This window comes from Oryx dammah, unplaced genomic scaffold, assembly GCF_014754425.2.
Source record: "Oryx dammah isolate SB20612 unplaced genomic scaffold, SCBI_Odam_1.1 HiC_scaffold_20, whole genome shotgun sequence".
NCBI lineage: Eukaryota > Metazoa > Chordata > Mammalia > Artiodactyla > Bovidae > Oryx > Oryx dammah.
The window spans coordinates 61,258,637-61,272,072 of NW_024070204.1; the positions used below are offsets into that span (position 1 = coordinate 61,258,637).

Here is a 13,436-nt window from a genome sequence, read left to right on the forward strand (position 1 = left end):
GTATATTCACCTTTTGGATTTTATAAATAATGCTGCTAAGAACATTCATTTATGTTTTTGTGTGGACTTGTGTTTTTATTTCTCTTGGATTTATGCCTACAAGTGGAATTGTTGGGTCATGTGGTAATTCTATGTTTAATCTTTTGAGATACAGCCAAACTGTTTCAAATACAGCAATACCATTTTATATTTCTGCCAACATTCAGTGAGGGTATCAATTTCTTTGCATCTACCCAAACCTTTGTTAGTATTTGTCTCTTTGAGTATAGCTATCTTAGTGGGTGTGAAGTCCTATCTTGGTGGTTTTGATTTGCATTTTATTTCCCTTTTGACTAGTGATGTTGAGTATCTTTTTATGTGCTTATTTGCATATCTTCTTTAGAGAAACATCTCCCAAGATCCATGCTCATTTTAGAATTGAGTTGTTTTTCATTATTGAGTTCTTTATGTTAGTGCATTCCATTTTTAAAGATTGAAAAAAAATTACTTAAGTTTTAATTTTTAATTATTTAAATTTTAAATAGTGAAAAAAATCTTTCCATATGATTGCATAGTGCTCTTGTTCCATTTTTTCAGTTTCATTTATTCAGTTTTTTCAATGGCCTCACTACATTGTGACTTACATGTTGAACCCTAGTCCCACTTCCTTTTCCATCTGCCCTTCCTGCCAAGGCCCCAACCCCTTAGGGTACTAGTGGGAACAGGAAAAGTAGTGGTAGGCTGTCTAGATTGTATTCAGTCTTCTCCATATGTAGAGGATCTGAATATTTAGCATCATTTTTCCCCTGTTCTGGGGTTCCTGGTTTCTGATATTTCCTTTGAGCTAGCAGTGCCTGTGATTCAGTTAGTAAATTCATTTCTTTGGCTTGGGCAGTACCCAGAAGATCTCTCAGTGTGCAGGGTCCAATTACCTCTTTATATGGACGTCATTGTCTTCCTGTTTGTGACATTATTCTTTACAGATCAGCTCCCTCCCCGACACTTCCCCTAGGGTGAACAGCCAGACTTCATGAGTACCCACCTCTAAACCTCTTTGTATGTGTGTTTTTCATTATACTGCTGTTATAATAAAGTAGAAAGATAGTTGTTGGTGAGGGACAGGGAAGCCTGGCGGGGTCTCATGGGGTCTCAGTCCATGGGGTCTCAAAGAGTTGGACATGACTGAGTGACTGAACTGAACTAATAATTGTTGTGGCTGCCAGGAGTGAAATAGGTGCAATGCAGATTCATTAATTATCTCATTTACGATAAAAAGTGTAACTGGCCTAGACCACCTTTCTGCCGTGTGAAAAAGCTTGCTTTTGGATTAAGAGAAGTTTGGAAGAGCCACTGTATAGTAATCTTTGAAAAAAGAATATATTTCTAATGTGGAGATTTTAACTTTACTATTTTGTAAAGTGTATGTTTTAAATGTGTTTTTTATTTAAGAAACTGAGAAAAATGCTTCTCAAGAAACAGAATTAGAAGATAAAAACCTAGAGTCGGTTACAGCAACAGAGAGTACAGAGCAGAGCAAAGTGGCATCTGCACATGGTGTTGAAGAGACCAGTGTTTCACAAGAAACACACCTAACTGAAAGGTAAGAGAGGAAAGATGTTCTGGGATTTGCTTCATATTCTGGGTCACCTTTGACCATAAGCGGTAGCTGTAGAAATTTGTTCTATTGCTTTTAATATGTCTTAAAAGTTGGAAAACCATTAAATGAGGTGAACCTTGACATACCAGCTCTAAATATTATTCTGTGGCCGTCTCCTTGATTTCAGATATATACTAACCTGTCTTTCAGAGGTGAAGATCAAGAAGGGAGATCTGAAGAAGTTCCGATATCATCAGTTGCTCCAGCTGTCTCTTCTGAGTCAGGGCCCCACACAGGCGGTTTGGGCATGGGTCTTGGTGAGAGTTCTGTTGAAGAGCCTCTGGGAAAGGACTTGAATGGAGATCCTGGGCTTACACTAAATGTGCCAGAGGTAAAAGGATGTAAAATGCAGCAGGGAGTGGCTGGCTGGCTCTAGTTCACACACGACAAACTTCTCCCTTGTTAGTGTATGATTTAACAAACTTTGACGAACATACATACATTATATAACTGATACATAAACAATTCCATCACTTGCAAAATTTTCCAGTGTCCGTTTTTAGTCACTCCTTCTCTCCACCCCCAGCTTCTGACGGTGACTAATCTTTTCTCCTTTCCCTATAATGTTGCTTTTGTGAGAATGTATGTGATAGAATTTTTATTGAGTGTGTTTTTAGTCTCTGGAACATAGAGATAAAATAACCAATGGCTAGCTTTCTGTACAAGTTTTAAAAAAGGAAGTGTTTTGTACAGAGAGAACTCTTGCTTCAAGTTCCTGTAGTTATTCTAATGTGCATCCAGCCCTGAGCAAATCCTTAATCTGGAAGAAAAGTATGAATTAGCCAGGTGAAGGGAGAGGAACATGGACGAAGAACAAGTGTGAAACAGTGTGACATGCTCCGGGACTATATAAATAGTTGTGAGTGGGATATAAGTGAAAAAAGTGCTTAGAGATGAAGTTAGGCAGCCTGGGGACATATCATAAAAGGAGTTTTTATGGCTCGCTAAGGAGTTTGGGTTATATCCAAAGTTACTGAATTTTCCCCTATTGCCCAATTTTTTTAATTTTTACTTTTTATTTGGAAATAATTTCTAGTTTAGAGAATAGTTGCCAGAATCTGACGTAGAAATCTGTTAACATTTTGCCTTATTTGCATGCATTCCTGCCTGTAAACATCACTTTCTCTGTGTGTTGCTGTCCGTCTTGGTAGATACTTTAAAAAAAACTAAACCATTTGAAAGTAAGCTGTAGACATGAGCCTTCACCCCTAAATACTCCACAGTTTCTGTAGGACCAGGGATGTTTCCTTACAGAGAAATGATAGTACTGTTATCACACACAGTTCCAGTCAAGCATTTTATGTTGCATTTAGCTGTCATTTCTTCTTACTCTTATAATCTAGAGTTGTCCTCCTGCTCTTTTTCCTCTTTTGTGAACTTGACCTTTTAGAAGAGTCCAAGCTAGTTTGCAGTCTGGATTTCTTCTATTGCTTCCTCATTATAGATTCAAGTTACATGTCTTCCTCATTATAGATTCAAGAGTTACTATATAGGTGATCTTTTACTGTTTTTTGTTACAGTCCATGGGGGTTTCTAAGAGTCGGACATGACTGAATGACTGAACTGAACTGATCATATCAGGGGACACATAATGTCAGTTTATCCCATTATTGGTGATACTAATTGATCTCTGGGGTAGAATGGTACCCATCAGATTTTTCTGTTATAATAGCACCTTTTCCATTTAGTAATTTAGTTTGCATTGATGATTCTTGCCTGAATCAATTAACTGACATTGTTGGTTGCAAAATGAAAGTTTTAAGATCTTAAGCATATGGGGAGGTGGGAGGGGGGTTCAAGATTGGGAACACGTGTACACCCGTGGCGGATTCATGTTGATGTATGGCAAAACCAATACAGTATTGTAAAATAAAATAAAGTAAAATTAAAAAAAAAAAAGATCTTAAGCAGTGGAGAATTATAATTGTAATTCTATTTTAGAGAAAACAGTGTTTACAATTTTGTGGAAAACTCTTAGACGAGTGAGCATGACTCAGTTGGAATCGTGTATATAAATTATTTATGGAAGGGTAAAATAAAGGGCATTTTTTCTTGAAAAAAAAAAAAAAAATTTTTTTTTGTGGAAAACAGATTGGATGGAGCTATGCTGGAGGCAAAGAGACCAGTTTGCTTCCATATACATGTCACCTCCTAATGGTGCGGTGGCTGCTGAGATGGGGATAGAGAGAAGGTTGAGGGGTTTGTGTCTCCCTTTTCTATTACTTCAAAAATCATTTCATATTCTACACATACTTAGCAATTTATTCATAATTCCTTTGTGTATATATGTATATTTATTTAAATGAATCAACATTTTATTGGTACATCTGAAAGTTTCAAAACACCTGAAAAATTCTCTCCTTAGGTTAGCTAAGTTGTTGAGTTTTGAAACAATAACTGTTCACATTGTCAGGAAATCTTTTTAAAACTTAGATTTGGTTAATCTTACTCTTTTAATTTTTTATGGCAGTGTATACCAACTAGTATTCCAGAAGTCCAGCAAGAGAATATAAACGATCTTCAAGACATAACAGGTATGATAATCTGCTTCAGTGGTGTCGTAGAACTTAATAGTATGTTTACTTATTCCCCATTTGACTATAGAAAAAAAAAAAAAGCAGTTTCGTTGGTCTATGACGGCCTTAAATTTTTTTTTAAAAGACACTTGAAATATTTTGTATATCAGCTTTGTTATTCAGAATTATAAATCTTATAAAAAAGGAATTGTAAATCTTCTCAGTAGAGAATCATCTTTATCCTTTATGAAATTACTTTTTATTTATTTCTTGAGGGATATAATTTAGTTTTTTTATTCTTTGGGATAAATTGTCATGAGACTTTTTAGAAATGAAATAAATTAGTGATTTTCTGTCATTTCACAGTACAGCTTTTCATTTCTAACTTTTAAACTTTGATAGTCAATCTAGTTAATGTACATCAGGATGGTGAGGATGAACAAACTTTCATCTTAACTCTGGTGGAAATCCCAGAAGAGTATGCTGATAGCACTATGCAGTTAATGCCAAATCCTTTACTGCCGGCGCCCATATTGGTCAAATCAGTGAATACAAAGGAAAGAGAAGACACGAGGTAATGAGTCATCTGACCTGTTTTTGCTAGTTGCTAGGAGGAAGGGGTGCTTTATGAATTGAATAAAATTGATTGAACAAGCCATTCACCAACCTTATTTGTAATTGTGATGGAGATCTTATTTAGTAATTATGTGATAAGTTAGAGAAAAATTACTGATTTTATAGCTGATAAAGTAGCCATTTAAACATATAATACTACTTTGTTGGTATTTTAAGTATTTTGAAAGCTAAAAAAATTAGCAATGTGGATCATAAAATATCATTTGTTAAAGATGTGGCTACATTGTATACATTTTAATTCTGAAATAAATATACACTCACAGAAATTTACAAAAATAGTACAAAGAGGATGCACTTTAAAATATTTGTAATACTCATTTTCTTTGCTGTAAAATTCTTAAGTTGTATTTTAATAGTCATTGGTTAAGATGCTTAATTGTCTATCAAGTAACATCTGAAATTGAAGCCTTTCCTATTAGGAAGAAATATTTTAGACTAAAATTTAACTTTATTGACAAAACATTTTTATGCCTCAGATTTAATTCAGTATTATGGAATTTAAGTTGTGAGCTCTTAAGTATGAATAGAGCTGAAAACTAACATTTTTGTGACTGTGGCCATGTATATATTAGTTATTTAGAAGCTTCTTTGGTAGTTTTCTTGAGAGTAGCTCAGCCTTTAACATCATTCAGTAATTAATTCACTCTGTGTGTATTTTCCATGCAGTATCAGTTTTCCAGTAACTTCAGTTGGTCAAGATGATATGTGTTTATCTAATTCTGAAAGAGATGATTCAGAAAAGTCTGCTGCTAATTTGAATCTTGTATCTAGGAAGAGATATTACTGTAGCGTTGATGAAAGTGACCATGTCCCTCCTGCCAAAAAAACGTCACTCACTTCAATAGACGACTGTCAAAAATATACCTCTGAGGTAAGACGGAAGGAGTCGTTAAACAAGTGAGATGGCAGTATCAATGGGCCTATCTCTGTTCTTCCTTTAGACTCTGTAGAGACATAGTTCTAATAGTTTCTACCATAAATAATCCAGGTAAAACTGATTTTGGACTTTTACTATCTACTAGTTCTAGGTGGAAATTGTTGGATGCCCATTCCCAGTTCCTTGTCATTGGCTAAAGATAAGACTGAAAGCATCATACGGATGTGGATTTTGGCTGTACCAGTTAAAAGCTGTGGGATCTTAGGAATGATACTGAATGAGTTCCCTATTGTGTAAGATGGTAATAGTGATATCATTGCGTGTGTGCGCACGCGTGCTCAGTCATGTCCGACTCTCTGCAACCCCTTGGACTGTAGTCCGCCAGGCTCCTCTTTCCATGGGATTTTCTAGGCAAGAATACTGTAGTGGGTTTCCATTTCCTTCACAAGGATATCTTCCCGTCCCGGGGATCAAACCCACGACTCTTGAATTCCTGAATTGGCAGGCAGAGTCTTTACTACTAGCGCCACCTGGGAATATCATCACTACCATTATCGTCATGCTTAAAGCTTCCCATTGCTCTTAGGAATAAAACCAGAACCTCTAAGGCCCTGTTTGTTCATTTGGTTGTTTTCTGTGTCTAATCTCATCTTGTGCTGGGCTCTGCCTTACTGTGGCCATTTTTCAGTTTCTTGAGTATACCATATTTCTTCATGTTCCAGGGCATTTCTTTTGCTCTCTCTTCTGTCTGAAATGTTTCCTTGCAAAATACACAGACTTCTTGAGCTCAGTCATAAACCTCAGGGATGCCTGACAGTACTGTGCAGATTCAGTTACTGGCCTCTGTGTTGCAGGTTTGTTAAGCATCCTCTCCGTTTTTGTTTCTGGTTCTCATCATAGGGTACTACACTATGGAAAGATTAGAATCTATATTCTCAAAAGGATGGTTGAAGACCAGTAGTCCTTAAGTTATAGCAGACAACAGAAGTGGTATAGTCTTCTATATCTAATAGTTTAAAAAATGGTATTCCAGAATAATTTTTAATTTCTCTTAGTATGTATAAAGTTGAACATTTTTCATATACTTTGGGCTTCCCTTGTGGCTCATCTGGTAAAAAATTTGCCTGCAGTGCAGACCTGGGTTCGATCCCTGTGTTGGGAAGATCCCCTGGAGCAGGGAAAGGTTACCCACTCCAGTATTCTGGCCTGGAGAATTCCATGGACTGTATTGTCAGTGGGGTCGCAGAGAGTCGGACACAACTGAGCGACTTTCACTTCATATGCTTAAGATCCAGTTTTATTTCCTTTCCTGTGACATGACTGTATTCTTTACCCTTTTTTTCAACTTGGTTTGTTGATCTTTATCTTATAAATTTAGAGGAACCATCTATTGTGAATATTTGTGATATGATTTGCAATTTTTTTTTCTTAGGTTGCTGTCCTTTTTTTTGGCTGTGCTGGGTCTTCGTTGCAGTGAGGGGGCTTTTTCTAATTGCAGCTTGCGTGGGGCTTCTCTAGTTGTGGTGTGCGGGCTGAGTTGCCCTGCACGTGAGGGTCCCTGTGGGATCTTAGTTCCCTGACCAGGGATCGAATCCTCAGCCCTTGCCACTGGAAGGCAGATTCTTAACCACTGGACCACCAGGGGAGTTCCTTCAGGTTGTTGTCTTTTAATTCCACTTTTTGTGATTTTCTTCTGGAGACTTGTTTGCTTAACTTTTTAATGTGACATTCTTGAAACATTTAAAAAGGTAGTTGTCCAGTTGCTAAGTCATGTCCTGCTCTTTGTGACCCCATGGACTGCAGCATGCCAGGCTTCTCTGTCCCTCACTATCTCCCAGAGTTTGCTGAGACTTGTGTCCATTGAGTTGGTGATGCCATCCAACCATCTTATCTTCTGTCATCCCCTTCTCCTTTTGCCTTCAGTCTTTCCCAGCATCAGTGTCTTTTACAATGAGTCGGCTGTTCACATCAGGTGGCCAGAGTATTGGAGCTCCAGCTTCAGCATCAGTCCTTCCAATGAATGTTCAGAGTTGATTTTCTTTGGGATTGACTGGTTTGATTGATCTCCTTGCAGTCCAAGGGACTCTCAAGAGTCTTCTCCAGCACCAACAGGTCGAAGGCATCAATTCTTCGGTGCTTAGCCTTTGTATCCCTATGTATCTGTCATCTAGTTTCAACGTTTTGTCAGCATTCTATGCAGATGTTTAACTTTATTTTAAAAGTATATTTAATAACATGGAAAAAAGACCATAGCATATCATTATATGCAAAATTATGCCACCAGTTTATAATACTCCGTTTAACAAATGACAGGCTTCCCAGGTGGCTCAGTGGTAAAGAACCTGCCAGTGCAGGAGACACGAGAGACTTGGGTTCTGTTCCTGGGTCGGCAAGATCCCCTGGAGAAGGAAATGGCAACCCATTCTAGTATTCTGGCCTGGAAAATTCCATGAACAGAGAGGAGCCTGGCAGGTTATAGTCTGTGTAGTCGCAGAGAGTCAGACATGACTGACCATAGCACACGTGTAAAACATGATAGCTGTACTTTGGAGTGACTACATCTTAAAAAAATTATGTACAGTGTCTGTTGGGCCTATTTGAGAGTTTTATTTTCTAAAAAGTTGGTTATAATTTTGAATTCTAGAATGTATACACATTGCACTTAGATATACAAATGATTTTTATTTTTCTGTAATCAGATTTATTAGCCTTTTGGGCTATTCCCTGATGATCCAATGGTTAAAACTTGGCGTTCTCACCGCTAGGACACAGGTTCAATCCTTGGTAGGGGAACTGAAATCCTGCAAGCTCAAAATTTTTTTTTCTTTTAATTAGTCTTTTTATGTATGCCTATGGAGATTATGTTATACACTGAAAGTCTACCTTGAAATTAATATAAATTCTTCTAATTAATATCATTGATTTGTTTAGAATTCATTTTGGTTTTAAGAACGGTGGAACCAACTTAATTTTCCCCAGATACCTATCTGTTTGTCCCAGTATCATTTATTGAAGAGTTCATCTTTTCTCCACTGATTTAAAATTCCACTTTTGGGGATTTCCCTGGTGGTCTGATGATTAAAACTGCATGCTTCCATTGCAGGGGGCATTGGTTCAGTACCTGGTTGGGGAAATTAGATCCTGTGTGCTGCACTGCGAGACCAAAAAATAAAATAAAGGTGTAGTTTTTGAGAAAAAAAAAACATTAAAAATTAAATAAAATTCTCATAAATATTTGGGTATATTCCTAAATTTCCTTTCTTCTGCATTGATTTACCTATTTGTTCTGGGGTCAGTTTCACACTGTAGCTTTTAAGTGCTTTAGTATCTTAAAGGGACAGTCTGTTCTCCTCCCTGACCCCTAGTACAATTTTCTTCTTTTTCCAAAATCTCCTTAGTTGCTTATTATGTTTTAAAGTTTATATTAATTTTAGCATGTGCTTATCTGGAGCTTAAAAAAAAAACCCTGTTGGTACTTGTGTTAGGGTCGTACTACCTTGACAGATTAACACAGAGGAAACTGACATCATAAATGTGATGCTGACTGTACCTATCCAGAAACACTGTGCGTCTTTCCATTTCTTTAAGACTTCTTTTGTGTCTGTCTCTTAATACTGTTTTAAGTTCTTCATATAAATCTGGTTTCTTTCTTACTGGGCTATATCTAAGAATTTTATCTTTTTTAGTTGTTGTTACTATTATCATTAAGTTCTTTTAATTTAGAATGCTTTACAGAATTCCCCGCATTGTGTGTTAATATTTTTTCAGTTGGTACTCTAGAGTTTTCTAAGTAAACAGTTATATCATCTGCAAGTATAATTTTAATTCTTCTCTTCTACTTTTTACACCTTGAATTTCTTTCTTTTTCTAATCATATTGGCTAATATAACTTTAAAAAAAATCAGAAAACAGCTCTGATATTAGACATCTTTTTCTTACTCCTGACTTCAATGGGAATACATCCAGTGTTTATGAAATGGGATGCCAGCTTTTGGACTACAGTAGTTAATATTTTATATTGTTAACAAAATACCTGTCTATTCAGTTTTACGTGTTTTTTTTTTTTTCCCAAGAATGAATACTATTTCATACTTCTACTGCAAATAGAGAGATGATGCTATTTTTCTCTTCAGATCGGTTGATTTGTATTAATGTTTTAAAATACTGAATCATCTTTACATTCCTGAAACAAACTTTTTGGCTGTGCCAAACAGATTATGCAATGTTGGTCCCCCAACCAGGGATTGAACCCATGCCCTAGGCAGTGAAAATGTGAAGTCCTAATGGCTGGGCTGCCAGGGAATTCCCGAACTTTGTTTGATTATGATGTTTTAGTCTTTTGAGGTGCTGCTAAATTATGCTGGTAATACCTCATTTGATGTTTTTCCACTGATGTAAAACTGCTTAGTTGGATCAATATTACACTTGCTTTGTAAAAGGCATTTGGAAGCTTTTCCTCTTCTGTTATGCTACAGAATACTTTAAATAGTAGCTGCAGTGTTTGATAGAAGCATCTATCATAATGTTTTCATAATCTTTGATAGAAATCCTGTAAAACATGTCTGACCCTAGTGTTTTGTAGGAGATAACCGATTTTCTTTACTTAAGAAAGAAAGGAGGAGGACTTCCCTGGTAGTCTAGGGGTTAAGACTCTGCACTTGCACTGCAGGTGATGGTTCATTCCCTGATCCAGAAAGTTCTACATGCCTTGCAGTGCAGCCAAAAAAGTAAAAAAACAGAAAAAAAAATTGAATTGTTTTTTAAAGGAAGGAAATAAAATCAATTTTGACAACTATAATATTTTTTTGTAAATTTTCTTGAAACAGGTGTGTTCAAAGGAATTAAAAAATGTTTTGGAGGAAACAGGTGAGTGAAATGATTGCATTTTGCTTAGTACCCTTCATAACTATTGTTTAAATTTGGGATAGAAGATGAGTCTTGCTCATTTTTCTCTAAGAATCAAGCCTTTATTATTAGAGGATGTTTTGTTTTGTTTTGTTTTGTTTTTGGTCCCTTCTGAGATCTTAGGTTTAGCACTTTGATAGCCCTAAAAAGCTACTTTCATCCTATACTTAATAAAAAAAAAAAAACATATAATTCCAGGATTTCCTGTAAAAGCTCAACAGTTAAATTTAAGGAATTAGAAAGCTGTGTATAAGGGAGTTTTTATAGGTCCTTAGTTAGCTTTAACCTTTTTTGTGTTTAATTAATTTTTATTGAAGTATAGTTGACTTACAGTGTTGTGTTACTTTCTGTTATACAGCAAATTGAATCTGTTATGCGTATACATATATCCACTTTTAGATCTTATTCCCATATAGGTCATTACAGAGTATTGAGTAGTGTTTCCTGTGCTATACAGTAGGTTCTTATTCATTATCTAGTTTTATGTATAGTAGTATCTATATGTTAGTCCCAGTCTCCCAAGTTATCCCACCCCCCATTCCTCCTTGGTAAGCATAAGTTTGTTTTCTACATCTGTGACTCTTATTTCTGTTTTGTAAATAGGTGCATTTGTAGATTCCACGTATAAGTGATACCATGTGATATTTGTCTTTCTGTGTCTGACTTACTTCACTCAATATGACATCCCTAGGTCCATCCATTTTGTGGCATTATTTCATTCCTTTTAATGGCAGAGTAGTATTCCATTGAATATAGGTACCATATCTCTGTCCGTTCCTCCACTGATGGACATTTAGGTTGCTTCCGTTTCCTGGCTGTTGTAAATAACGCTGCAGTGAATACTGGGGTACACGTACCTTTTCAAATTACAGTTTTCTCTGGATACATGCAGAAGTGGGGTTGCTAAATCGTATGGTATCTCTGTATTTTGTTCTTTAAGGAACCTCCATACTGTTCTCTATAGTGGTTGTACCAGTTTACATTCCTACCAACAGTATGGGAGGTCTCCCTTTTCTCCACACCCTCTCCAACATTTATTGTGTGTAGATTTTGTGTGTGGTGACGGCCATTCTGACCTTAGCTTTACCCTTTAATTGGAAAGTGATACTTTTTCATTTTGCTAGTTCAAGAAATATTTATGGAGAAAGCTTTTCTAAGTCAAAATATTGATATATTGATATAACTTTTATATCTGAACATAGAAGCTGTCCCACAGCTTTTACCCATTATAATATGCCTGAGACTCCCCTGGTGGTTGGGAATCTGCCTGCCATTACAGAGGACACGGGTTCGATCCCTGGTCTAGGAGGACCCCACATGCTAAAGGGCCACTAAGCCTGCATCACAACTGCTGAAATACAGGCACTCTGGAGCTTGCATGTGACATCTGCCAAGCCTAAGTGCCCTAGAGCTTGTGCTCTGCATTGAGAGGCCACCGCAGTGAGAAACCTGTGTACTGCAAGTAGATAGTAGCCCCTGCTTGCCACAGCTAGAGAAAGCCTGCACGCAGCAACAAAGACCCAGCACAGCTAAAAACAAAATAAATAAAATTTAAAAAAAATTCCTAATAGTCCAAGTAACTCTACTAATTTTTAATTTAACTTCCCAAAGTAGGTTCACAATAGAATAATCATGGGTTTTCTTCTTCAGATATTGCAGTATAATTGAATATTAATTTCAGCATATGTGCTTACCATTTTTTTCTTTTTTGAAGGGGAGTCTTACAAGGGACAGGATATCTTCCCTACCTCAGGAAACATACAGACAATTTCAGAACCTCAGAAAGAGCAACTTGAACCAACTTCTCAGAGTATCAGATCTGGATCTCTTGATAAAATAACAGATACACAAGAAAAGGATGCATCTCAGTTACCTCAGGATGAGATAATGGTGTCTGATAAGGAAGAAAGAACATGTGCTGCTTCTGAGTCTGAACAAATGGGCAGCATCACATCGTCTTCGAAACCCCCTCTAACCAGGTATCATGACACAGTCTTTAATGTTTCTTTTCTGTGCACATTTTGTTCTCTGTGGATAAGTTAAACCTATATGGAATAGGTGTAACATGTATAAAGACTAAGTCCAATACTAAGGATGGTGTTTTGTGAACATACCCCTCTGTCATTAATATAAAGGGAACAGGTGTCATCAAAGGAAATACAGTTAATGCCAGATCCTTTCAGAGGACATTCCATACGACAAGAGCTTAACTTTAAGGTCAGGGCGTCCCTCATAGCTCAGTCGGTAAAGAATCTGCCTGCAGTGCAGGAGACCCAGGGTTGGTTCCTGGGTTGTGAAGATTCTCTGGAGAAGTACATGGCAACCCATCCCAGTATTCTTGCCTGGATAATCCCATGGACAGAGGCGCCTGGCAGGCCACAGTCCATGGGGTTGCAAGAGTTGGACACGACTTAGCAACTAAATGATGACGATGGACTTTCAGTCCTGAAACTTTGACTTTTAGATAGAAAATCTTTAGAATTTAGGATTGCACACTTTCTTTTTCAGATTGTTCATGGTTATTATTTTGATAATTATTTATTCTACCACACAGTAGCTCCCAGTACAGATGTGGATAATGTGAGACATAGGGCTGACATCAGAAGTAATCTGGAAGTTGTTTCATTGAATTCCCAGATAATGTGTGCATTTCTCTCTCTTGTGGCATACCAAAGAGGTCAGCTCTGGCTTTCTCCCTATAAGAGTAAGTGTGGAATTGAAGCCCAAACTAGCTTCTCCCACATTAGGTCCTCATACTAGAAGCAAGTCTGCTGGGTTATGGACATCTGTTGGTTTAGCAGCAGCATTCAAATCATTAATGTGGTGTTGCTGAATTGAAGAGGGGAGGATATGTACCAGTCTCCAT

General features: G+C 36.9%; 1 protein-coding gene across 1 annotated transcript in view; it reads left to right on the top strand.

The window, feature by feature from the left end:
* BDP1 (B double prime 1, subunit of RNA polymerase III transcription initiation factor IIIB) overlaps positions 1–13,436 on the top strand; it is an 82,737-nt gene that overhangs the window by 60,731 nt on the left and 8,570 nt on the right. Inside the window, 7 exon segments of the mRNA XM_040262655.1 lie at positions 1,429–1,579; positions 1,787–1,967; positions 4,107–4,170; positions 4,555–4,726; positions 5,455–5,659; positions 10,492–10,531; positions 12,285–12,549. Coding sequence (XP_040118589.1) covers positions 1,429–1,579; positions 1,787–1,967; positions 4,107–4,170; positions 4,555–4,726; positions 5,455–5,659; positions 10,492–10,531; positions 12,285–12,549 — 1,078 coding nt within the window.